Source organism: Protopterus annectens, chromosome 17.part0 (genome assembly GCF_019279795.1).
Source record: "Protopterus annectens isolate FY-2018-M chromosome 17.part0, PAN1.0, whole genome shotgun sequence".
NCBI classification, from domain to species: Eukaryota; Metazoa; Chordata; order Ceratodontiformes; family Protopteridae; genus Protopterus; species Protopterus annectens.
The window spans coordinates 42,366,061-42,393,624 of NC_056751.1; the positions used below are offsets into that span (position 1 = coordinate 42,366,061).

At 38.6% G+C, this 27,564-nt stretch overlaps 1 protein-coding gene across 1 annotated transcript in view; it reads right to left on the minus strand.

The window, feature by feature from the left end:
• Nucleotides 1-27,564, minus strand: part of LOC122791820 (probable isoprenylcysteine alpha-carbonyl methylesterase ICMEL2) — a 437,113-nt gene that overhangs the window by 237,382 nt on the left and 172,167 nt on the right. Inside the window, exon 4 of the mRNA XM_044059777.1 lies at nt 24,599-24,814. Within this exon, the coding sequence (XP_043915712.1) occupies nt 24,599-24,814 (216 nt within the window). The remainder of the gene's footprint in view (nt 1-24,598; nt 24,815-27,564) is intronic.

A 27,564-nucleotide genomic window follows, 5' to 3' on the forward strand; every position in this document is an offset into this window, starting at 1 on the left:
TATACAGATTGGTACAGGAGCAAAGCCAGAAGTTGTTCAGATGTAGTTATTATAGGGGATCAGGAGGTTACTAAGAGCAGGTGTCTTTAATGGTTGATATAGAATGTTATGTGTTATTAAGAGTTGTTGATATATGGTGAGTTCTATACTGGGATGCTGTGGCAAAACGAGCTATATTGTGGTAGGATGTAGTCAGTTTCCTTAGGTTGCTTTGGTTTAATTCTGTACAGTGAGCCAATCTTTTTATAAACTGCTTTTATGTGTGTTATTGATGTGGTAATCATAGTTAAGATTATTATCAATGGGTTGAGGAGAATTTTCCATAGTACTGCTTGTTGTGGGTTTTCAATATAGGATGAAAACCAGGATAATTGACAGGTCTAGGAAAAGAGGAGGTTAGTTTGTTGTTGTTTACAGTTGATGGTATTGGTAAATGAAAGTAGTGCAGTGGTAGTACTATGTGAAGGTCTAAACCATGCTGAGTGTTAGCTAGTAGTTGTTTGTTATAGGGATGGTTAAGGTTTTGTTTGTGTTTGTGTTTTCATTTTTTTTTGATTTAGCTAGAGTCAGTGGTTTTACCTCCTTTGTGTAAGGGTATGATGTGTGATATCTTCCAGATTGCTGGAAAAGTACTTTCCTTTATAGATCGGTTTATTAGGATAGAAACAGGGTAAGCAATAGCTTTAGCTGCTACTTGAAGGAATTCAGCAGAGCTTATCTGCTGAGAGATAAGTGGTTAGCTAGACTTTGTATGGAAGTAGTAAAGAAGGTATTGAAGTTATTGGCAATTAAAGAGGATTATCAGGGGTCTAAATTCTGTGGGTTTGGTGTAACTGCCTGGGGTAAAGGTAAGATTATTATTGATGACCAGAACTTTTTGGTTCTTTTTGGTGGTTTGCTGAAGTTGAAATTAATAATTTTTCTTATCTGAAAGGATGGCTTTTTTGGTTTGTTTCTGAGCTCTCTAAAGGTTTGATGATCTGTTGGGTTTCTAGAGGTTTTGTTTAGTATTAGAGGTTTGTTGAGTTAAGATTGTAAGGAATGCTGAGTTGAAAATGTCACAGCATTGTTTATAGTGACAGTTCAGTTTGAAACTGTTCAGGATTTTTTGAATATAGTGTTCTGTGAGAGGTAAGGTCATCAGGAAGAATGCCAGTTTGGTAGGTTTGTAGGGGCGCTTTGTAGAATCCAGTCTAAGGTGGTTCTTTTTACTCTTATTATTTATTCTAGTGGGACTATCAGTTAGTTGTTTGAAACCATAAAGGTTTATATACATTGTTACAAGATTTCCAATCAATGTTAAAGTCCCCAGGAACAGTGTTTTCTAATGTTAAAGTCCCCAAGGAACAGTGTTTTGAGGGAGGTTATTGGAGAGTTGTTCAAGAAGTTGTTCTAAAGTGGGGATGTTATTTGAGATATGCACAGATGATATTTATAGCTTTAGTAGTGTTAATTTGAATTTTGGAGCAGATTATTTCAGCATTATTGTTTTGGGTGAAGGTAAGGTCAAGAAGAGGCTTCAGGTTTGTTTTATATAGAATAACAAAATGTTATATCCAGGTGGGGTAATTTCAATGTCTTTAATTGAAGGTTTTAGCCAAGTTTCTGATAAGCATAGTATATCGAGTTGACTAATTTTGTTACAGATAGATGGGCCAAAGATAATAAGTAGAGGTGTAGTGGATGAAAGAGAGAAGGGTTTGATATGATTTGTGTGTGTTGTGATAGTAGTAGCTTGAGGGCCTGGGTTGGGGTGTATGTCACCATCTTGTAGTAGATGGAGTAGAGTGAGATAGTTTTCAAGTTTATGTTTTAGGAAGGTGTCAAGTAATTTCTTTGTTTTAGTTAAGTAGTAGTTTTGCAGTGTAATGTCTGTGTGGTTTGTAAGTAGGTAGAGGGATTGTGAGGGGGAGGTAAGTAGGAAGGAGAGGTGTGTGTTGTGTTGTAGTGTACTGGTATGAGGATTAAAATTAAGAAGGAGATAGGTAATTTTAGTTGTGATTGGAGGATAGTTGTAGTCATGATAATATAGTTGTAGCTTTGAATGTGGTTTACTGGTGTTTTATAGGTGGAAGGGTTGGTTATAGTATGTACATAGGTGTGGCTAAGTACAGGCAATTAGTGAGGATGTGAGTATGATTGGGAGGATGAAGTAAGAGGTGTGTCTAGAGGTGCTTATATTGAAGGTAAGTAGTCCAGGGATGGAAAGAATGCTTGGTGTAAGTACTGAGTGAGAGGGTTGAGGTTGATAGAGAGAGAGAAAGGGGGAAGGGAGGAAAAAAGAAAAGGCTAACAGATAGTGGGAAAATATATAATGAAATGATGAAAGAAAGAAGTTTGGAGGGATAGTTCCAGTAGAAGGGAGAGCCACCTAGTGGACCAGGTAGTAAATTGCTGGGATTACTGACAGGTGACTGCTGGCAGTTCTTACTTAGAGATTAGCAATACTTTCAGGGTGTGAAGCATACAAATAGTGAATAGATAGGGTAGGTGACTGGAGTCTTTTGTAGACTAAACAAACCCAGACCTACAGGTGGGTCAATAGGCAACAGAGCTGGGAAAGGAGGGAGAGAAAGGATTATGATATAGTGTAGCAAAAAAAGTAGAAAAAAAAAAAAAAATGCAACTAATAATCAAATATCCTGTAAAAACATATAGCAATATTCACATAGTAATAGTGTAATGGAAGGATAATTTAAATACATTTAAAACACATTTGCAGTAAATACAGCTATTTGTAATGAATAAATCTCAGCTAAACACTATATGGTTCATAGATGTACAATTGAAGTCAGACAGTCCTATACTAAGGAAGTACATTAGTTAGGGGAATAAGTATAGGAGAATTTAGAGAGAGATAGAGAGGTAGGAATACAACCTCCCAGGTATCCTCCCAGGTAGGACTACATGAAAAGAGACCTGGAGGACCTCTTTGATTATGTGGCCCAGGCAGGTATGACCCTAATCCTGAGCAGCATCCTACCGTCGCCTAGAATGATACCGCAGTACAAGCAGAAAATGATTGACTACAACAATTGGCTAAGTTTCTGGTGTCATTCTAAGGGGATCCAGTATCTGTCTGCTTGGGATGACATGCTTGACAGACCTCGATGCTTTGTCAGAGATGGCCTTCATCTGTCACCCCTAGGTTTCCGGATACTGGCTAAGGCTCCTGCCACCCCATAGTGCCTTTTTTAGGAGATGTTCCAAAGACCAAATTACCACCATAACAGCTATAAATAAATGCAATCGGAGGGTCATGCTGCTCAATGCTAGAAGTCTACATCTCAAGATGCACTTGCTCGAAGCACTCCTCAAAATGGAGAACATCGAGACCTGGTTTAAAGCAGCAGAAAGCACCCCTGCACTACCAGCCTATAACTCATTCCACACCTTTCGGCCCCAGAACATGGACCAAAGCTCCAAAGGTGGTGGTATCTTCATATTCATAAAGGATATGCACACCTTCAGACTAGTAGCCCAGCATAATGCATCTGAGATACTTCAGGCACAGCTAATATTGGGTAAGACAGCAATTCAGGTTGTAGCCTACTAGAGGTCTCCAACCATGTCCCACGACTCTCACTCCACGTTCCTAATCACCCTGGAAACTATTAGGGTCCAACCCAACACTCTCATACTAGGTGACTTCAACTACCCCTCCATCAACTGGGAAAATTACTCATGCACCAATACACTGGCCCAATGCTTCCTGGAATTTATCAATTCAAATGCCCTGGATCGGCTAATTCTTATCCCCACTAGAGGAAGCAACATCCTTGACCTGGTTATTACTAACATGGGCAACCATTGCACTACACCAAGAGTCAATTCCTCCCTTATTAGACCCTTGTTAGATCCAACCACAAACTAATCACTATGGAAATCCATATCTCACCTACAACCCTCACAAAGGTAACCACCATGAAAAACTTATCCAAAGCTGACTTGTGCTCCTAAAAACAGAGGTGGCTAACTTCATGGCACCCATGTCAATGGAAAATAGATGCATGACTGCCAAATCATACAACAATGCACTATATGAATGTTAGGAAAATGTATAACTGTAATGCAATATGTAGGCTTAGTGTATTAAAATGTACAACTGCAATATGCAGGTTTAGTGTATTAAGGGTTAAAAGGAGTTAATACATTTATTCTGCTTATTCTGTGTGAAAATATGCAGCTGCTAGAAGCTCTGAAGAGAGAACAATGGATGCCTGTAAATCCACCATGGTCAGCAGAAAGTGTTTTGAGGCCAGGACTGTACCTTGAATGTATCATATCAGAACTAGGGAAAGAATTGTGAGAAACTAAGGGAAGCTGAAACAAACTCAAGGCCAGGTTGTTTTTCTCAAAAAATATGTTTTTGCAAGACAGCAATTATTTGACCATGTCAGCAGCAAATCTAATAATAGCATCTTTCTGTGAACTAGTAGAAAACTGTATAAAAACTGTAGACTGAACTATGGAAAATCAGACAAACCTTGTACCTACATGCTTTGTCTCCTTGCTGCAAGTAATAAAGGGTGCCTTGCTTGAACCTAACGTGCATTGATCTTTGTGTTTTCCTTTACAATGAACACGTACATAAATGCATGGGACTAGCAATACCCAACAGAACCAAGATGCTCTCCTCCAAAAAAAGGAAGTCAATCTGGTTGGTCCCCTGACATTAATAAACTCTACAACAGAGGGAAGAAACTGTTGCAGAAAAAGGTGAAGTCCCAAGACAGGAAAAACTCCCTTATTAGCCTCAACAAAAAGTTGAGATCCCTCATCAAAACCTCTAAAGCCAGCTATGAAGGCAGAATTGTGGCAGACACTAAAAACAACCACAAAGCCTTTTATAGTTATATCAGGAATCTCCATGGCAATACCCAGGTTTGCTCTGAGTTACTGCACAATGGTACCTCCTATACTGAGCCAACAGATATTGCCAACATACTGGCCGACAGATTCAGTACCAACTTTACCCCACTCCCCCCCGGGACCAATCACAATACCAGAGGAATGCCGGGCACCCAGCATTACTTTAGCACAGGTTAAAGCTGCAATTGTCCAAGGCCAAAAATACAGTTTCCATGCGACCCAACAATATCCCTGGATGTGTTCTACATGAACTACAAAGTGAAATGGCACTATATCTGTGTGCCCTGTTCAATCACACCCTCACCTCAGGCTTTGTCCCTACCGAATGGCGCACTGCTACAGTCATCCCTCTTCATAAAGGGAGAGCGACTACAGACCTTGGGAATTATTCCTTCATTAGCCTGATGAGTCTGATATGTAAGGCTATGGAGTGCAAGGATATAGGGAATCTCCAAACTCTAGATCCCACACAATTTGATTTTGTGAAAAGTAGATCATGCCTGCTCAATCTGGTTGACTTCTTTGAGTCTGTCACCAGAGCTGTGGATGAGGGCAAGGCAGTTCATACAGCCTACCTCGATCTGGCCAAGGCCTTTGATACCATTCCCCACTCAGGAATTATTGATAAACTCACCAAACTAGGCATCAACCTCTGTATCACTAGGTGGGTTGCAAATTGGCTCACAGACAGAACCCACAGTGTGAAAGTAGCAGACTCCAAGTCAGACTGACGACCAGTCAAGAGTGGAGTCCCACAGGGATTGGTCCTGGTCCCGCTCCTGCTTGGCATCTACTTCTCAGAAGTCCAGATCAACACGGAGGGACTCTGGCTGACCAAGTTCACAGATGGCTGCAAGCTAGGAGCCATTATTAACTCCCCAAATGATGAAGACATCCTACAAAAAGGCCTCACTGAGACCAATGACTGGTGTTGTAACCATGGCCTTAAGCTTAATGTCAAAAAATGCGTTGTCTTCCCCATTTGGGAAAAACTCAGTTCCCACTAATTATCACATCGATAGGAGCCCAGTGAACACTAAAGGCATTATAAGAGATCTGGGAACACAGGTTGATAGCAACCTCTCCTTCAACCACCACATTGCCACTGTGGTCAGAAAGTCCTTCTATGTGGCACATCTCATTACCAAGGGTTTTTCATCCAGGAAGAAAGAAGTCATCATCTCTCTCTACTCTTCCCTCATTTGGCATGTACCTCACTAGACAAATGCAACAGCTGGAAAGGCCACATAAGTACCTCACAAAGAGGATCCTAGGCCTTAAACAGATGTCCTACACAGACAGACTCAAAAAACTCCAGCTATTCTCTGTCTCATATCGTCTACTAAGAGGCGATCTCTGCTTGACTTACAAAGCCATGTCTGACTCAGCTCTGTTAGAAATGTCACAGCTAAAGAAATCCAAATCCCTCCACACCAAATGCTCCAGAGACCTCAACCTCATTACCACAATCAACAGAACAAGCTGGAGGGACAGGTTCATAACCCAGAGACCGCCCATGCTCTGGAATAGACTTCCCATACATGTCAAGCAAAGCACCTCACTGGCCTTCTTCAAGAGAAATCTTGATGAGTGGATGGGAAACAGAAACTTCAGCCCGGGGATCACTGCAGTGGCTCTACTTGATAGAGGCACTGGGAACTAACATCGGGTGGCACAAAGCCAGGGCACTTCTATGGGCTAGGCTTATAAAGGCTCCAGGGCCATTAGCCTAGTACACACCTATGAAATGTACTCGCCTTATAAATGACTTATATAATATTATTCTGGGACTTGGCTCATTTGAAAGATTACTATATTAAGACATTTAGACATCAGTGTAAACAACTTTTTGAAAGGCTATAATTATGAAATTAATAAACCAAAGACAATTAATGATTATCAGAATGGTAATGATTAAAATATAGTGAGCCACAAATATATGTGCAAATGGAAATGACAGCCTTCCAAGAAATTCTTAACCAGTAATACTCATCAAAGGTTGTTCTGGTGTGATTACTGAAAAAGCATCCCTGTCTGTCATTTTACAAAAAGCAATGACTTGACTTCACTATTTTTAATGAAATGGGTTTGCAATGTAAAGAATTTATTAGAAAAAGGGAGGGAAATGGAGAATAAGATTACTAAAACTATCAAGTTTTAGGATACCTATTGGTATCAAAGATAGACGTATATGTAATATAAAGTAGTTTGTTTATGCAGATAGTTGCTAGACATATACATCATTTTACACAGGCAAAACTAATTGGAAGCTACAATAGAGAGTTATGCATCACTTTTATGGTATAACAAGAAAAGTGAAATACAGTGTCATATATAGACACTTATTCATCTTATAACAGGTGTGGGTTTTAGAAAAAGTTTGCATTTTTCATGTTGGAAAAGATTTAAATAGGAGAGAGAGGGTGAATCATGGAGTTGTGCTTCGATAAATAATTATTCTGGCAGCTCCAATTAGCAGCCACTTACAGTCCTAGATTGAAGAAATACTTTTTTATAAAACCAGCATTAAAAGCAAAATATACAATGTCTCACTTGAATTTGTGAAATATTCTTGGTAACATTCATATTTTAATCATTGTTTTGGGGTAAATATGCTATTTTATGCTGGGATGAATATAATTATATATTATCACTTTAATTAAATGATGCAAGATTGATTGGATAACATGGTTTAGATTTGCTTTTTTAATGAATAAATGTTCAAAAGTTCTTACTAATCTTAGGGGTCAAAAAGAGCACTGAAAAGTTCAGCCACATAACACAAAACAGGCGGGAATTTATCAGTACCCCCCATTTTGCAGACTTTCAATACATATCCCCAGCGAAAACATGTGGTCGGTCACCCATCCAGTCATCCAGACTAGTTTTAAAAGGTTGCTAGGGGAGTAATTTTTTGATAGATGAGGCTTCCTATTCCAGAAATGGGGGATATGTTGGGTTAGGTATCTGACATGCCATTTGGGTGTTGTTGAAGTGGTACTGTAGGTTTAGGTAGGTGACGATTTGAAATTTTGGGAATTGCCAAAAAAATCTAAAAAAAAGAGGAGACCAGTAAATGTTAGACATTGCTGCTCTTCTTTAATGTTTTTTCAAGAGGTCCAGCCCTCCTGCATCCCAAATATAAGAGGCAAGCTCTCCACCATCCCTGAATTTGTACATACAAACTAAGAGATCACCATACTTTGGACAAAAAGGAATATACCAAGAAATGGCAATCACAGATTTATGTAAGTCCACATTTTCAGTCACTTATTCAGTCTCAATATTTTGAGACTTGCACTAACGAGTCTCGGAATATCAAACGGTTACCAGCTTTTATTCCGTTATAGCTCAGGGTAAACATTAAGGTCTGTCAAGCTGGTTAAGGTGTTTAGCGAAGTAAATGTCAAATGGTGTACCATATTCACTGAAAGGCCAAGGGATGAATAAAGTGGGATTACATCTTCTTTTGATGTTGAGGAGCTACCACAAAGGATAAGTTATGTAAGGTTGCAAGACTTTCTAATCACTGTGGAAACATGGTTGTCATAGGACAGTATGTCATCAACATATATATCCAAGTCCCTGATGACTTTATCAAATTTAAGTGGAATGTTATGGTAAGGAGAAGTGATGCTAAATTTTGTGGGTAAACCCATGATTGATTTACAGATTGCTAAGAGTTGACCTGTGTCTGGCATAAATGGCATCCTCTGACCCAGTACTGATGGATTAACTGCATATCAGCAAATCAAATGGAATCAGAAATACTTGTTCTACGAATCAGAAATACTAGGTGTAGGGATCTAAACCTCTTCTGCAGCATCAACATAACAATTTGGATAGACAGATATATCTCACAGATAACACTGCTGCTCTGGAACAGACTCCCCATCCACATAAAACAAAGTTCATCCCTGTCCATATTCAAGCTCAACTTTGATCTATGGATGAGAAACAGAACTGAACTCCAGGACAGCCTCATGTACTAATAATGGATACAGCCAGCTCCTAAATGCTTTATCCCATGTAAGGGTCTCCTCAAATTATCTATGGTATAATCTCAATTATTTTCATTGAGCTAATGTATAATTATCGACCATGGGATGGGTAAAGTCAGTCTCTAACCAAATGGAGTTGGCTAATTTGAGCATAAAAGGAAAACTTGATAGGCTTAAAATGGCCCACAAAGGCAGGTAGCCTAGTACTTACCTATTAACTTATTAATATACAAGTCATTTGGTTGGTTCAGCTCCTACTGGAGAATTTGGGTATCAGAATGGGATTTAACAGTCCTTAATTTGCAATCATCAAACTTGGTTAGCTGTAGTCTCTTGATATCAGCTTTATGTTGCTGAAATATATACCAAACAGGAGGAGACGCATGTCAGAACCATGTGGGAAACCAATGGTGAAATTATTATACCTCCAGCAAACAACCCCAACCCCCTCAACTTTAATTGTATGGGTTCTGTCAAAGAGTCAAGCAGCACTCCAGCAAGCAATGTATGGATTGAATTAGGAGAGAATGTCAAAAATCCCACCACTGGGGATAATTTCACAGACCTTGGCAAGGACAATACAAGCAGCGTGAACTATATGCCCTTTATCCATGACTTTTGTAATCCTTTTAAAGAACTTGATAAATGTGCAAATGAAACCTTTAAAGCAGGAAAGCTGCAGCACCAAGAAAACATCAGTTTGAGATGAGAATGGGATATAAAAAGAACTTGAGTAAGAGGGGTGTATAAATACTCGGGAACTAATGAAGGCTCAACAATAAAACATGAAGAAATGCAAATAAAATTTAGTAAGGAATACTTTAGGAGACTAAAATTAATACTGAAAACAGTGCTGACATACAGGAATAATGTCCACGCTATACACCAATTTGCTCTTCCCGTCCTAACTTACAGTGTTTGGGTGATTAACTGGCCCCAAAAGGTGTTGGACTGGTTGGACAGGAAAACAAGAAGGATGCTTCATGCTTATGAAATGATTTATAAAAATATATACTCCCCGTTCTGAAGGAGGGATGGGCCTTCTCGAAATTGATTACATGTATACAATCATAGGACTGCATATTCAGACAGCAGTTGCAGGACCTACTAGATAAAGCAGGACAACATGAATTGGTGTTGATAATGGGTGACTTAAATGCACATATTGGGACAGACAGAACAGGATATGAGGACTGCCTGGGTCCACATGGGTGGAGCAATAGGAATAAAGAAGGAGAAGCCATTCTAGACTTCTGTCTGGCAAATGGCTTGATAGTAGCCAACACATGGTTCAGAAATAGAGACAGTCACAAGATCACATACAAGAGTAGCCAACATGCAACTCAGGTAGACTTCCTCCTAGTAAGGAAAAGGCACTGGGGTAGAATCCATGATTGCAAAGTCATCCCCAGTGAAACAGTCAGTTCACAGCATAAACCAGTAGTTGCCACAATCAGCTGCAAGCAGTGGTCAGAGAAGGCTCTAAGGTCAACAGAGACCAGGCTGAAGACCTGGAAGTTGACTGGAGAGAAAGTACAGCAGTTCAAGGAATTACTCAGGGCTCTAGCACCCCAAGAAGAGGAGGAAATAGGTGGAGTTGAAGAAGAGTGGCAGCGCCTAAAACAGCATGTGTTAGGACTACAGAAAAGATATGTGGCCGAGCCAGGTATGGAAATAAGGTACATAAGGAAAGCTGGTGGTGGAATGCAGAAGTGCAGGAAGTAATCAAAAGAAAGAAGGAGTGCAGGAAGAAATGGGAGATTGAAAAGACTGACCAAGCTAGGAAGGACTACTGGTTGGCTAACAAAGAAACTAAGAAAGATGTTGCAATAGCAAAGAATAGGGCATCGGAGGCACTGTGCCAACTTCTGGAAAGTGACTCAGTAAGGGGCACAAAGAAACTATACCAGGTTGCAAGGCAAAGACAGAAAGATAAAGAAGATAGTCAGACACCCTTCATAAGGGATTCCAGCAACAACCTGCTTACCAGCCCACAGGACATCAAAGGCAGATGGAAGGTATATTTCCAGCAGCTTCTGAATGAAGAAAACCCCACAGAAGCTGTACTGCCCCAGAAACAGCCTACAATGAGAGTAGAAGAGGAGCCCAGCTTAGAAGAAGTAAGAGCAGCACTAAGGAAAATGAAGTCAGGGAAAGCAGCAGGCTCAGATGAGGTCACAGCAGATATGATAAAGATGCTGGGTGAGCTATGGGAGAAATGGCTCCTGAGGGTACTAATTGCAGTGTGGAGAGAAAGGCATATTCCATATGACTGGAGAATAAGCATACTCGTGCCAGTGTACAAGAACAAAGGGGACAGCCACAACTGCGGACAGTACAGAGGCATCAAACTCCTACCACATTGCATGAAAATTCTGGAGAGGGTGATTGATAAATGGATACGCAGAATAGTAGAATGTAAGATGGGAGATGAACAGTTCAGATTCAGATCAGGATGCAGCACAATTGACCCAATGTTTGCATTGAGACAGATACTTGAGAAGAAACTAGAGAAGAGGAGAGAGTCAAACTGGGCTTTCCTAGACTTGGAGAAAGCATATGACAAGGTTCCAAGAAAGCTGATCTGGGCAGTACTGCGGTGGTTTGAAGTCCCAGAAACATTGGTAGAATTAGTACAGGCTATGTACAAGGACCCAGTGACTCAAGTATGAACAGTGTTTGGCCTCACTGAGGGGTTCCCAGTGGGAGTGGGTGTACAACAGGGTTCAGCTCTGAGCCCACTGTTGTTCATACTGGTAATGGACTACATCAGCAAACAGGTTGGAGGGGTCAGAGCAACAAAGCTGCTGTATGCAGATGATGTGGCAGTACAGGCAGACTCTGATCTAGAACTTCAGCAAAGGATAGGAGAATGGAATGCAAATCTGAAGGCACATGGGATGAAACTAAGCACAGATAAGACAGTGGTAATGACAGCAGATTGGGGAAATCAGAAGAAGCTGAGAATAGAGATAGATGGGAAGATAGTGGAACAGGTAAACAGCTTCAAGTATCTGGGAGGGGTGGTTGAGGAGAAGGGTAGTCTGAATTAAGAGGTCAAAGCTAGAATCAGAGGGGCTGCAGCCAACTGGCATAGAGTATCAGGTGTAGTATATGACAGAAGAATGCCAAAGAAGCTGAAAAGTAAGGTGTACAAGACAGTGGTGCGACCAGTACTACTGTATGGTACAGAAACCTGGGCAGTAAAGGCAGAACAGTTGAAGAAGCTAGAGGTGATGGAAATGAAGTGCCTGAGAAAGGTGGTAGGATGCACACTGTGGGACAGGCGAAGAAATGAGGACATAAGAGCAGAAGCCAAAGTAGCTCCAATTGCAGAAAAGATCAAAGAGAACAGATTACGGTGGTTTGGGCACATGTGTAGAAAAGCAGACGACAATCTGGTGAGGGAGATTTGGGACAGACAGGAAGAAGGTAAGAGGAAGTGAGGATGTCCAGCAAAGAGATGGCTGGATTGTGTGAAAGAAGATCTGCGACAGTCAGGCATGAGTGTTGAAGAAGACAGAAGAGTGGCATTGAATCGAGAGAGTTGGCGACAGTTAATATGATACCCCTACCCCATGTAAATGGGAAAAAGGGGATGATGATGACGAATCATAGGACTGCATACCTATCTGCTGACCTCACAATACCCAATCATAGTAAAAGTTTTAAAACATGAGGAGAATAAGTCTAAGATGACATTCCTGCTTAGTTTAGCAGAAGCACATCAGTGTCAAGTGGGAATGGAAATCAAACCGGCAGCAGATAAAAATCAGGCAGAAACTAAATGTGCCAAAAAACAAAAGAAAGAATATAAGGAGAAGGATCAGATGAAAAGGCAAGAAATGTGAAAAATGCATAAATATACTTGCAGGTATAAAAAACACTTGCAACAACCTCATGTTGATCAGAAATGAATGCAGGAATGGTTATGGACAGGTGAACTTAAATCAAAAGACGCAAAGTTAATATTGGTGGCCCAAGACAGTGAACTATGCACACACTAGTTTACAAAGCCCATTGTACATGTGGAAGAAACAGACAAATGTAAGTGTTGTAAAACAGAATTGGAAATAGTCACAGATCTTGTAGATGGTTGCGACATACTAATGGCAGAAGGATTGTATACTGAAAGGCATAATAATGTGGCAAGACTATTGCATTGGGGATTGTGCAAACATTATATTATTGAAGTAGATGAAAAACATTTGGAAACATGGGCCACATAGCATCATACAAAATGATGAAATTTATATCACATGAGATCACACATTACCAACAGTTCAAAAAATAGATGTGAGCAAACCAGATAGAGTAGTCCATGAAAAGAAGACAAAAATTGCATTGATCAATGAAATTGCTACATCCAGTGATTACAGTGTCTTATGTACAGAAAGACACAAAGTCATAAAATACCAGGATTTGCAGGCAGAAATGAGGGCAGTGTGGAAGAAGGATACCCAGGCAGTTACAATAGTAGTAGGAGCAGCAGGTCTTACAAAAAAGAACTTACAAATATACCTAGATAAATTATCAATACATGTAATTCTGTATGAACTGCAGAAGGAGTCAATACTGGGCACATTGTGGGTGCTGCAAAGAGCACTTCTGGCTAACATCAAAGACTGAAACAATACTAATTTCATGAAATGTAATCATACTTTGTCTTAGGAATGGGGTCCATTCCTGTCATGGTATTAGAAACCCAAAAGGCTTGGAGAAATTAAAAACAGATTATTTATTTATTAGTTCAGCTATAATAGTTTCCATTGTCATGTAAATAATGCTAATGTGGCTAATAACCAGGGTCAGTAGAGGGGCCAACATTAGGTAGGGAAGCCACAAATGGCATTTTCCATAAAATGGGAACATAACCAGTGGTGAGGATGAAGTTGGAAAGCTGATAGAGGGTTTTGCTACAAGGAGCTTTATGCTTCTCTACTGACATCTAGGAATATTGTCAGGACTCATGGAATTAGTGCTTTGAATTTTAGTAACTGCCAAAAGGACTTTGTCCAAATTGATCTTAGCAGCATGTGTAAAGGGGACTAGAGGGGAAGGAAGTTATTTCTATAAAAATAAAATTTATGTAATCACATAACTATGCAGCTGTTGTCCATTTTCATTCTTTCTCAATGAATGGGTTTAGATCCGGCCCTCGGATCTGACTAGGCCACTTTCTTTAGATTCTAGGATCAGGACCTGAGCTACTCCCTTACCCATGATGTCCCTGACTACTGTGTTACTTCAGCTCGAGTTTGCTGCTATTATACAATATTACAAGGAGGTATCTTAACATATGACAGAAAAATGACAGCTGAAACATCAGGAGCTCAAACAGGAACTGTGATTCCCAATAGCAATTCCATTAGGTCACTCCCAAAGACATGGATGGGGGAAGGTGGGAGGGAAGTTGAGGAAGAATGAAAATGGACAACACAGATGTATAGTTATGGTGAGTATATAACTTTTATATCTGATGTTGTCATTTGCATTTCTTCCTCAATGAATGTGACAGAGTCCCCAGCTGCATTAAACTTGGGGAGGGATATTCCGGAGAACCGCAGAACCAAATGCTGCTCTGTTTCTGGAGATGATATCCAATTTGTAATGAGAAATAAAAGTATTAGCATTAGACCATGTGACAGCTGTACAACTATCATCAGTGGAGGCTCTAGACCAAACTGCAGCTTATATAGCCAGTGATCAAGCTGAATGAGCTTTTGGTTGTCTTGGCAGGGTTAAACTTTTCAAAGAGTAAACATGGGAAATACAATCTGTTATCCATTTGACTAGGAAAGTTTTTGAGACTGGTCTTCCCATCTTAGTACTAAAAAAAGGAGGCAAACAATTGATCAGCTTTCCTAAAGTCCTTAGTCCTGTGAAGGTAAAAATGAAGTTGCCTAGGTGCATCTAAAAGATGAAGGGCACATTTTCCTTTATAGTTAAACTTAGGAAAGAAAACTGGTAAATTGATTAGTTGGTTGATATTTGTTTCAGAGGAAACCTCTGGTAGAAAAGGGTTAGTACATAAAGTAACTCTACCTTTGTAAAAAATCAAATTTGGTCATTTCCAAGAGAGTGCCTGGAGTTCAGATACTATTCTCGCTGAAGTTATAGCCACTACAAAACCATTTTCCAAGATAGAAACTTAAGGTCTACTTTAGCTGAAGGTTTAAAAGGTGGACGCACCAAAGTCTGCAACACTAAAGTCAGATCTCAAGATGGAGAGGGTCTCAGTAAGAAGGTACCTTTAAAAAAGACCTTACATAACCTAGATGAAGCAAAATGAGAAACATTACCTCTGACATGATAATTGGAGATGACTGCTATCTGAACGTTAAAGGTGGAGAAGCTTGCTCCATCATGAAAGATGGAGGTGAGGAAATCTAACATAGTCAGGAGAGGAGCAGTGAAAAGATCCAAATCTCTCTGTTGAGCCGAAAAAGTAACTTCTTCCATTTACTCTTATAAATTTTCCTAGTCAAAGGTTTGTGGGACGAGACTAGAATTTTGTGAAATGAGGAGGAAAGCCTGGCGTATCTAGCCATCCCTGGAACTGGAGAAATCACACAGTCAACTTGAGGCCTATGATATCCATATGAATCATTCCCGATGGGTGTATTAGAAAGTCTGGACTGGGGTTCAGTGACCAATGAGGAAATACTAGGTGACACTACAGGAAGGGGGAAACCATACTTGCCGAGGCTAGTAGGAGGCAAGGATTACTTTACTCTTTAACTGGAGAGCTTTCTGAAGAAACTTGGGTATTAGAGGCAGGGATGGGTAAGCGTAAAGGAGACCAGAGGGAAAAACGTGGACTAGAGAATCTCTTGGTGTCTGTCCTGAGGAGGAATTAGGGCAAAGAAACTGCTGCATTAGTTGTGGATGGGAGAGGCAAATAGATCATAGCACGGTTGACCCCATTTGTGGATGATCATATTTGCTACTGACCTATTGAGAGATCACTTGTGAGACATCAGGATGGCCCTGTTGAGCTTGTCTGCTAAGATGTTGGGTTTCCCTGGTATGTGCATTGCTACAACAAAGAAGTTGGAGGAGATCACACACTGCCAAACGTCCATTGCTTCTCAGCACAGGAGATAAGAACTGGTTCCCTCTATTTGTTGATGTACCACACTAGTGGCATGTTGTTCATAGGAAAAGCAATAGTTTCTAGTGGAAGACAGCTCTGAATGGCCTGCAACGCTACAAGCAACGCTATCATCTTCAGGATATTTATATGCAAATTGGCCTCTTCTGGGGACCATTTGCCTTGAACAGTCAGTCCCAAGTAATGCCACCCTGCACCCCAACTGGGAGGCATCATTGGTCAATGAGGTGTTCGGGGGAGGAAGAATAAATGGATGCCCTTGACTAATCTCTTCAGAGAGTATCCACCACAGTAGGGATTTTCCACAAACAAGAGATAATTTTATTGTATGTCGTAAGGAATGTTGACAAAAAGAGCACTGCACTGCTAGAGGCCACTACAGAATTCTCATATGAAGATGAGCAGTGGATATTAAAGTTATTGCAGCAGCCATCAACCCTAGGGCTTTGAGTACCAATTTGTTTGGGGAGACAGACAAGAAAGAGCCTTATATGCAATTTTAAAGTAACAACTCTGTTTTGAGGCAGAAGAGCTAAACACTTTACTGTATCTAGATGAGCTCCTATAAACTCCAAGACTTTAACTGGTTGTAGTTGTGACTTGGCCAGACTGATTGTAATTCCTGGAGAGTGGGATAATTGGGGCAAGTAATCCCCAGCTGCTTCCAGGAGATACCTGAAAGGCGTGATAATGAGCCAGTCATTTAAGTAAGGAAAGATTCTGAATCTGAGAAGTCTTAGATGAACTGCTACCATTGCCATGCATTTGGTGAACACCCTGGAGACTGTGGTGAGACCAAAGGGCAGGACTCTGAACTGATAATGGCTGGCTCCCAGCTGGAAGTGTAGGTATCTTCGAGAGTGCCTGTTCATTTTGATGTGATAATACGTGTCTTGAAGATCAACTGAGCACATCCAGCTGTCCTTCCACAGGAGAGGCAGAATGGACTGAACCATGACTATCCAGAATTTGGAATTCTTTACAAACTGGTTCAGATAACAGAGATCAAAAATGGGTCTCAGGTCTCCTGTTTTCTTTGGCACTAAAAAGAACCTTGAGTAAACTGTAGATTGACTTTGGTCTGTGGGACCGCTTGGATGACTCTTTTTGTCCAGAAGCTTTTGAATCTCTAGAGCTGTTAATTCCCTCTGATTGGATCAAACATCAGGGAGACATTTCCTTTATCTTCGGGGAACTTCTAAAAAGGGATTGAAATATCCTTTGGATATGATCCTTTGCACCCATGAATCTTTTGTGATGGCTATTCAGGCTTTTAGGTGGAAGAAAAAGCACTACAGCAGCCACCAGAGATGGACAACCTTTTAGGAACATTGAAAGGATCAGTTCAAAAAGGAGTCTCGAGACCCTTTATTCTGTAGACCCCTCTACTACATGGGCAGTGACTTAGATTGCAGTTATTTCCCCCTCTGCCTCTGGGGAAAAATTCTCTGTATGACTGTTGGAAAGGTCAATGAGATTTCTGGAACCATATCTTTTTACCACCACACTGATTCCTAGAAAAAGGTCTCTGGAGGGTACAAATATGGATTCCCATGTTTATTACATTAACAAAAGGAAAATGGAGAGCACACTAGCCAAACACTGCACTGAAAACCCTAACCACAATTTCAAATTTAAGGCCATCGACTCAATTGAGATGAATAGTAGAGTAGAGGCATCTACACTTATGTTGGAGAAATTGGAACTTTTGTGGCAGCTTAGACTCAATGCATACTTTCCACCGGGCTTGAATGAAATGACTTCTATCTGTGCTAAAATTAAAGAGCCTTAAGAGATAGTAGTTGTACACACATTACTTTTGTTGGATGGTTAAATAATAGATGCTCATTAGCCCTAGGGAGGTTATGATTGCTAAGTTACACCCACCTTTTATAGGTTAAAAGAAGCGTTACACAACACAGTTTTTTATGAAAAGATTATTACTTCCACTGGTCCCTGAACATTAGCTATAAGTAAAGTGAACTAACTATGATTTTAATTAATACTATTTAATTTACTACATATTCCATTACAAGACAACAGAACTTTGTTTTTTTGTAAAACTAAGGCACTCATTTTACCTAATGACTTAACAATAACATTTTACCTAATGACTTAACAATAACAAACTGTTTGACTTCAGTATTTTAGGATTATAACTTTAAATTATGTGACTGTGCTTAATTGGCTTAATTGTATTAATAAGTATGAGTCACCAGGATAGTACTTAAACTTGTTTTTTCTTTCTGAGCACTATTGCCTGAAGATGTTAGGAGAAGTGTTTCCTAACGAAAGGCGCTTTACACTTTGTGACTTGGATTCTGTGCAGTCAGATTGTTTTTAACATTTTATTGCTTGGCGGTTACCAGAGTGTGCACCAGACTACTGATTACTGTAAGCTTGTTTTACTCAACTATTAAACCTTGTTGGACTTTGCAATGTACGCTCGTCTTGTCTTGTGCCTATTAGTTTTTGGATGTTTTAATAAACATTTTTACTTGTTCATCAAATGGAGTTCAAGAAATTCACTTCAAAAATGAAGCTGAAGAGGTGAGTTTCTTGAAATATATTTTGAGAACGTGTAACAAATTAAAGCTATGCTTGATGACTTAAATATAACACTTGACTGCAGCAGTTCAAACACGGCAAGACACAACTCTGTATTCATTAGAACTCCATTATCCTTGTTTTCCTTTGTAAAGCCAAATTGCTTTGGTTAGCACTTTGTAATCATAGCTCTCACAACTTTGAGTACCAGACAGCATTTCCTATGTTGCTGTATACAGACTGTTTTTGTCTTTTTCTGAAGGGAAATGTACTCTTGTTCTTTGGTGAGCACTACAATGCCATATTTCTTAGTTTACCAGTCAGGGATTCTTTACTCCAGGTATAGCATTAAATTGAACTATTTTTCAGATCACCTTTGTACTGAACTTTGTGTAACTGCCTTGTTTACTGACAAACACAAAACCAAGAACCAACAGAAAACTTGACAGAAATAAAAAAAAAAAACTGACAGTCCTGTACTCAAAAACTTTTATTTGGGAAACCACAACAGTTAAGCGCCGTCAGCAACCACAGGCTGATTTCATCAGAACTAAATTAAAATGAAAACATGTTTAATTTATAGCATAAAAGCATCACCTGATTCAATTAAACAATCAAGTAAATAGTTCTATATGCTTAAAGTGCCAAGTGCAGCAAAAAGTGCCATAGCCATAAAAGAATAGCATTGTATATAAACACAAACAACGCTACACCCTAAAATAACTTGATATAAAATTAATAGATAATAAAAAATAAAAAAAATATATATTAAAAATTTGAACAACTTTAAATTTCATATGCTCGCAATTTAAGTACGCTAGTTAAATTTGTTGCTTCGTTCAAGCCAGGGAAGGTAGTAGCATCTAATTTAATCTGCCAAAACAATTCTCTAAAATCAAGAAAATCTTCCCATGGTCCACCCTTTAGGATTCTGTAGGACTTTTTCAATGACACAAAATCTAAAATCATGTCCAGGGTTTTTATTTATGTGTTTAAATAAAGCACTACTGTTGTTCTGGGTTCTTATAGTCCTAAGATGTTCGTATACCCTATCTTTAAAGTGCCTTTTGGTTTTACCAATATAGAACCCCTTACAATTGATACACAAAGCTGCATAAATAACTCCCACAGTGCTGCAGGAAAATCTACCCTTGGACTTAACAACTGTGTGATTGATAGTAATCTTGTCTGTGTTCAAAATGTAAGAACATTGTGAACAAAACCAACACTTGCTGATGCCTAACCCAGTAATACTTGTGATGGGATGATATTCCCTCTCCAGTAAATTTTTGATGGTAGCCCCTCTCCTGTAAACAACCCTAGGGTATACCCCAAACTTACTCAAGATGGTGTCTTGTCCATGAACAATTCTCCAATACTTCTTTAAAATACTGTATATCTCATTGTGATCTAAAGAAAAATGTGTAATGAAGGAACAAACTTGTTTGTTTTAGTCGTTTTCACTGCATAAGTAATGTCTAAAGGTAACAGGCACAATTTCCCATCTAGTCTCATATTTGAAACCTCACTAATGACGTTGTCTATTAATTCAAGAGGATATCCTCTAGCCAAAAACATACCCTTTAAACAATTACTCTGAATATAAAAATTTTCAGTGCTGCTAACCATGCATGAAATTCTAATAAATTGACCTTTAACAACCCCTTTCTTGACATGTTCTAGGTGACTACTCTGATAATGTAACAGACTATTGCTATATGTAGGCTTCCTATACAAATCACTAACAAAGGAAGCATTAGTCAATTCCTTTCTTATACTAACATCCAAAAAATGTATTTCATCTGCACTATACTTTGAAGTAAATCTTAAAAACTACATTGTACTGCTGATATAGGTAAAAAAATAGGACACGTCTGCTGGATCACCATTCCAGACAAAGAATAAATCATCAATATAACGTACATACAGAGCCCATTGACTAGAAAAAGAAGAATGCAAGAGAAATTTCTTCTCCCACATATGCATAAAAATGTTTGCAAAAATGGGGGCGCATGAGGCCCCCATAGCCACCACACTCTTCTGAACAAAAAACTGTCCATCAAAATAAACAAAGTTAAACTTTAAAATAATTTCCATAAGTGTTACCAAAACAGAAACCTGGTTATTATCAAATAAATTACAGTCAAACAAGAATTCTTCAGACCATTCCAAACCCAAATAATTTGGTATGATGTTAAACAAGTTGGTAACATCCACAGTTAGAAAACTAACATTCTTATCAAAAGACAAGTTTTTAAGTTTTGTCAAAAAGTGCCAGGAGTCTGTACAAATGTGTTCCACATCTTTCAAAACATTTTTAAGCATAATATCGAGATATTTACCCAAAAAATGTGTTTTAGATCCCGCTGCACTAACAACTGGTCTCATAGGAGGATTGTTCCTGTCTATGTGTATTTTAGGTATGCCAAAAATACTCGGCACCCTAGGAAATCTAACTGTGAGAAATTCATAAAGTTTAACATCAATTTGTCCATGATCAAACAGGTCTTTAAGAAGTAAATCAATCCTATAATGTGAAATGCTGACAAAATTCAGGGAAACTTCTTCATACATAGAATCATCTAAAAGCAAAGTGTTCATTCTGTTGTTGTAGTCACATCTAGTCATGCCCACTGCTCTGCCCCCTTTGTCCGGTTTCATGACTCGAGTAATTTATCCATGCATAATTTTCTCAATAAAGCATATTCAGTGGTGGATAAATACAACCCAGTGTCATCACAAATGGACCTTGAACTGAGAAGAGTTCTAAATTCAAATTCAACCATACTTTCAAAAATAGTCAAAAAACTGACAAGGGGCGGATTAAAAATGCTTTTCTTTCTTAAAGCGTTGTCATGAACACTGTGTGAAACAGAATCAAACAACAAGGTGACTTCTCGGTTTACAGGGGAAGTAGACTATGAACAAGTTTGTTCCTTCATTCCAAATTTTTCTTTAGATCACAATGAGATATACAGTATTTTAAAGAAGTACTGGAGAATGTTTTATGGACAAGACACCATCTTGAGTAAGGTTGGGGTATACCCTAGGGTTGTTTACAGGAGACGGGCTACCATCAAAAATTTACTGGAGAGGGAATCTCATCCCATTACAAGTATTAGTGGGTTAGGCATCAGGAAGTGTGGGTTTACATTTTGAACACAGACAAGATTACACAGTTATTAAGTCCAAGGGTAGATTTTCCTGCAGCACTGTGGGAGTTATTTATGCAGCTTTGTGTATCAATTGTAAGGGGTTCTATATTGGTAAAACCAAAAGGCACTTTAAAGATAGAGTATATGAACATCTTAGGGCTATAAGAACCTAGAACAACACTAGTGCTTTATTTAAACACATCAATAAAAACCCTGGACATGATTTTAGATTTTGTGTCATTGAAAAAGTCGTACAGAACCCTAGGGGTGGACCATGGGAAGATTTTCTTGATTTTAGAGAATTGTTTTGGCAGATTAAATTAGATGCTACTAACTTCCCTGGCTTGAACGATGCAACACATTTAACTAACCTACTTGTATTGCAAGCATATGAAATTTAAAGTTGTTTACATTTTTAATATATTATTTTTTATTTTTTATTATCTATTGTTAATTTTATATCAGGTTATTTTTAGGGTGTAGAGTTGTTTGTGTTTATATACAATGCTGTTCTTTTATGGCTATGGCACTTTTTACTGCTCTTGGCACTTTAAGCATATATAACTATTTACTTGATTGTTTAATTGAATCAGGTGATGCTTTTATGCTATAAAATAAACATGTTTTTGTTTTAATTTAGTTCTGATGAAGTCAGCCTGTGGTTGCTGATGAAAGTGCTTAACTGTTGTGGTTTCCAGAATAAAAGTTTTTGAGTACAGGACTGTCAGCGTTTTTTTGGATTTCTGCCTTGTTTATTGCATTGTGCAAAACTGTCACAATAAAATATAATAAATAAATGCTATAATCAGAGGATAAAAAAAATACCATTATTATACAGCCTTGTGCATTGGCCACAACCTTCTAGATTATGAAAAAGAATGAATAAAACAGATAACCACTATACAAACACAAAACATATTAATTAAAATCTGCCAAGTATATGTAAGCAATAAGAAAGACCAAAAGAAAGCCACAGTCTATAAATCAGATTCACATACCAAAAGAAACAAACACAGAATAAATCATGTCATATAGCTGAAATTTCCAGGCTAAATCAAGATTTAACCTTAAAGGTGATAAAGTATTTTATTTAAGGATCAGTAATTATTCTTTTTTTTTTATTCATAGTAAAATGCTAATGCCAATTTCTTTCTTTGTACAACAAATTATTTTATCTGAAATAGCACTTGTAATAATAAACTTGGGGTTAGAATCATGATGTTCTTTAAAGTGGATTAACACAGGTCAAAGCACCCGACGATTTTCATAATTCTGACATGTTCCAGAAGTCTATGTTTAATTTTCTCTTACACTTGTATGAAATTCTGACCGGTACATCTTAACATGCTGCTGTTTTATTACATGTAAATAATGATGTTGAGATTATGAAAATGAAGGTTGTAATGGTAAAGCAGTCTAACTGAGAATCTTATTTTAAACGTTTTTTAGTAATTCATTATAACAGACTCAATCATGTCAGAAATAATATTTACAAAAAAATTTAAACAAATCTGTTTCTTCTTAGCATTCTGTTTGGTACTCCCTTCTCTAAATATCTAAATATCACATATTTTCAATAATCCAGACATACAATGGCCACTAGTTGTCCAATAATCTTGGTCTATATCTATGATGTCATGAACTCCTGTCTTAAACATGTTATTTAAATTTTTCAACAGTACTATATAGTCACACTATTAAGTTCTTATAAATTCACCATATAGTAAACCTCAACTAGACTTGGAAGGTGAAAATTATACTGTACTGAAATGTGCCTGCACATACAGAATTCTTATATAAGTTAATAATAAATTCATCAGAGCCTTCGCCTCTTAGATTAATATCCAAATGTATGACTGTAAGCCTGTAGCGCTGGCAGTGGGGTGGATATCGAAGTGTGGTGTTTATTTCCTTTACCTGGTTAAAGCAGTTAGTTATTATCTCCTGGATCAGGCTCTGCGGTTCTTTGCCTGAAGAGTTTCTATGCTGCCCTTTTGTACTGGTGATGCAGCCTAGTGGAAGCATGTGTAGTGAGGTGTAACGTGTGTAGTGAGGTGTAACGTGTGTGTGAGGTGTAACGTGTGTAGTGAGGCGTAACGTGTGTAGTGAGGCGTAATGTGTGTAGTGAGATGTAACGTGTGTGTGAGGTGTAACGTGTGTAGTGAGGTGTAACGTGTGTGTGAGGTGTAACGTGTGTAGTGAGGTGTAACGTGTGTGTGAGGTGTAACGTGTGTAGTGAGGTGTAACGTGTGTGTGAGGCGTAACCTGTGTAGTGAGGCGTAACGTGTGTAGTGAGGTGTAACGTGTGTGTGAGGTGTAACGTGTGTAGTGAGGTGTAACGTGTGTAGTGAGGTGTAACGTGTGTGTGAGGCGTAACGTGTGTAGTGAGGTGTAACGTGTGTAGTGAGGCGTAACGTGTGTAGTGAGATGTAACGTGTGTGTGAGGTGTAACGTGTGTAGTGAGGTGTAACGTGTGTGTGAGGTGTAACATGTGTAGTGAGGTGTAACGTGTGTGTGAGGTGTAACGTGTGTAGTGAGGCGTAACGTGTGTAGTGAGGTGTAACATGTGTAGTGAGGCGTAACGTGTGTGTGACGTGTAACATGCAGACTACAGCTACCTTTGCCTTGACTGCCCACAAGCTACACCTGGAATTACATTTAATTTCTACAGTTGTTTTTGTGTACCAAAGCATTGCTGAAGCTTGTTAACTGCACGTCACTTTTTTTGAGTAAGAGCCTCACTATAGCAAGATTTTTATGTGTGGATTCTTATTTAAAAATAAGAATATTAGAACGGAGCTCTGAGTATTACATAATGTTATGTTACACAAATACTCAACAGCAGTCATGCCACCCACGAGAAGAAATGGGGCACTTAATGAGAAGTGCTTAAAGACATTGTGATTTACCTTTCTATACAGTGTGTAATCCATGCAGATAACCACAACATTTAATTTGTTTGATAACTGATGAGCTAACAGACTGTACATGGTTCTAGTTCCAGTCTCCCATCCTCCACCAAACACAAAGATGACTGCAGGAAGAAAGGTGGCTTCTTCATTCACTTTCCTTCTTGTGGGGAAGTAAACATCTAGCATTTTTCCATGCCTTCCATATACTACGTTCTAGTTGTAAAAGCAAAAGAAAACAAAAATATTTTAGAAGTAGGTCAACAAATATATATTTTCTTATTTTTCTTGTTTAAAGGTATACAGGACTCTCATAAATAAATATCTTCAACCTAAAACCAGCTTTGAATTTTAACATTACCACAGCATTTATATGTCTTATTTCATCTTTTTGTATGGTATTTAATTTTGATATACTATTCTGCAGAGCTTTGTATTTTCTGTACACTGCCACTTTCTGTGACAAAGGTCATGTGACCAATATGAAATGTGGTATTCTAATAAATAGATGCTAAACAAATTGTCAGGTCTTGTCTCATGAAGATGAATACTAGAAATATATAATTTATCATAATAATAATAATAATAATAATAATATATATATATATATATATATATATATATATATATAAAACAAAATACAATTTTTTACCAAATATATTACAAACTACAGAACATGTAAAGATTGAAATTATGGAAAACAGAGACGTTAAACACACTGTTGGAAATGCTGCAAAACTGTATTCAACTACAAAGTTATTTAAGTGCTTTATCAACAAAGCACCAGATGCACAATAAATCAAATACAAACAAATGTAAATAATAAAATAGTACTAAATGAATTAGTAAGCTATAGCAGTAAATAAAATATAATTGCAAATCATCATAACTCATCCCACCACTAAAACAGTAAACTTAAAAAGGTAAGTTCCCAGTGTTGTGTGGAAACCAGACAATGATGGATACTCCTGAGGCCACTGAGATAATATGTTCCAAATGGGGGTGGGGGTGTGCATGAAAGGAAAAACAGCAGGCACATGAATTCTCACAGCACACCTGTGAAACCACTAGCAGCCTCTGAGGAGAAGAATGTAAAACCTGAGTAGGGATATAGAGCACCACCTACGCCTTCGTATAAGTAGGACCCAAGTCAAGAATGCATAAGTACACCAACACCAGAATCTTACAGATAACTCTGAAATGAACCAGCAGCCAATGAAGGTTGTGCCAAACAATGGTAAACTATTGTTAATGACTTGTACCACTAAGAAATCTGGCAACAGAGTTCTGCACCACCTGTAAATAGTCCTGTTCAGACTTAGGAAGTCCCAGATAAAGGGCATTGCAATAATCCAGCCTTGAGAAGATTAATGCATGAATTATCACTAAGAAGTCAGCATGAGGCAAAAAGTACTTAATCATACAGATTTTCTGTTAATGAAAACGGAATGATTTCAGAACATCTGACACCTGGTCCCAAAGTATCAAACTATGATCCAAGATAACACACAGATTACTCACTTTCTCAACAAAATGAAGCTTATTTCCATCACATAAGATGAAACTAAGAAGCTGAGGTGCACTGGAGCCTCTCAAGAAAACATGAACTGCCACAGCCATGGTTTTGGAGGTGTCCATTTCAACCAATTATGTGAAAGCCAAGAATGGTTGGCTTCAAGACTGTTGGCCAGAGAATACACACTTGACATATAATCATATGGAAATGACAGGTAAATCTGGATGTCATCTGCATAACTATGCTATGCTAGTCCCCTACCCTAATAAAAGCACCCAAAGGAAGCATATAAACTGTGAACAACAGTAGGCCTAAGACAGAGCCCTGTGCTACTTTAAATATCCAAGGGATACGACAAAGATAAATTCAGCCCAGAACAGAGCTTTAGAGACTGGTCAGAGGGATACAATATAAACCATTTTAAGGACACAGAGGACAGACCACAGTACTGCTTGATCATGAAGCCTTGGTCAATGGTATCAAGTGCTGCTGAGAGACCAAAGAGGACCAAAACTGAATAATACTGGTGGTCTCTGGCCTTAAGGAGATCAAGGATTATCTGGGTAAGAGCAGTTTCTATACTATGGCGAGAACAAATCCTTGGACTGAAAGGGGACTATGAGCTCACTGACTATAAGATGGCTCTGTAGCTGTTTAAAGACAACCTTCTAAATAACCTATACTAGAAATGGAAGGTTAGAGACTTTGTAGTAATTATCAAGGATGTTAGACTATGAAGTATGTTTCTTGTGAGTTAGGATTACAAAGACATCTTTCACGGCCATACAAAAAAATCCCTGATCTCAAAGTATATAACTAATATTCAAAAAAAATCATTATGCCTAGAACGTTAAGGCTAGTCAACCAGCCTTCAAGGGCAAAGATCCAATCCATAGGTTGTGATTCACATATCTGATACACTAGTCCAAAACAAAACATAATCAAGAATGTTAAATACCATCCAAGGAGCTGGAAGTGGACTGGTTGGAATCAAAGCAGTGCCCATGGGGTCTAATGGCCATAGCCTTGTTAGAGACGGAATGGACAATGCATTCACATTCAGTAGTAGATAGTGCCCTTCTAGTGGAAAGACAGGCTGGGCTGTACAGCCCTCTCACCACAGATAACAGAGTTCAGGTTGGTTAACTGATGCCACAGAGATTTTTCTAGACAAAAGTTGCCTTTTTGGGCGCGATCGCTGCACGATAAATGATATAATGATGATCCCCTACGTCATGCCTACCACTCCCAAGACCCACTTAATGCACTAATGTTCCAACTTACACCCATTCCCTTCTGTCATTACAGAGGAAGACTGTTGTCAAAATATTCTTTACTCCTTCTAACAGGAACAAGGCAAATACAACTTGGGACAAGATAATTTAGTGCTTAAGACAGCGACATGCTATAGTCTCCAACTGATGCATCACGGAAAATCAACACCATTTCC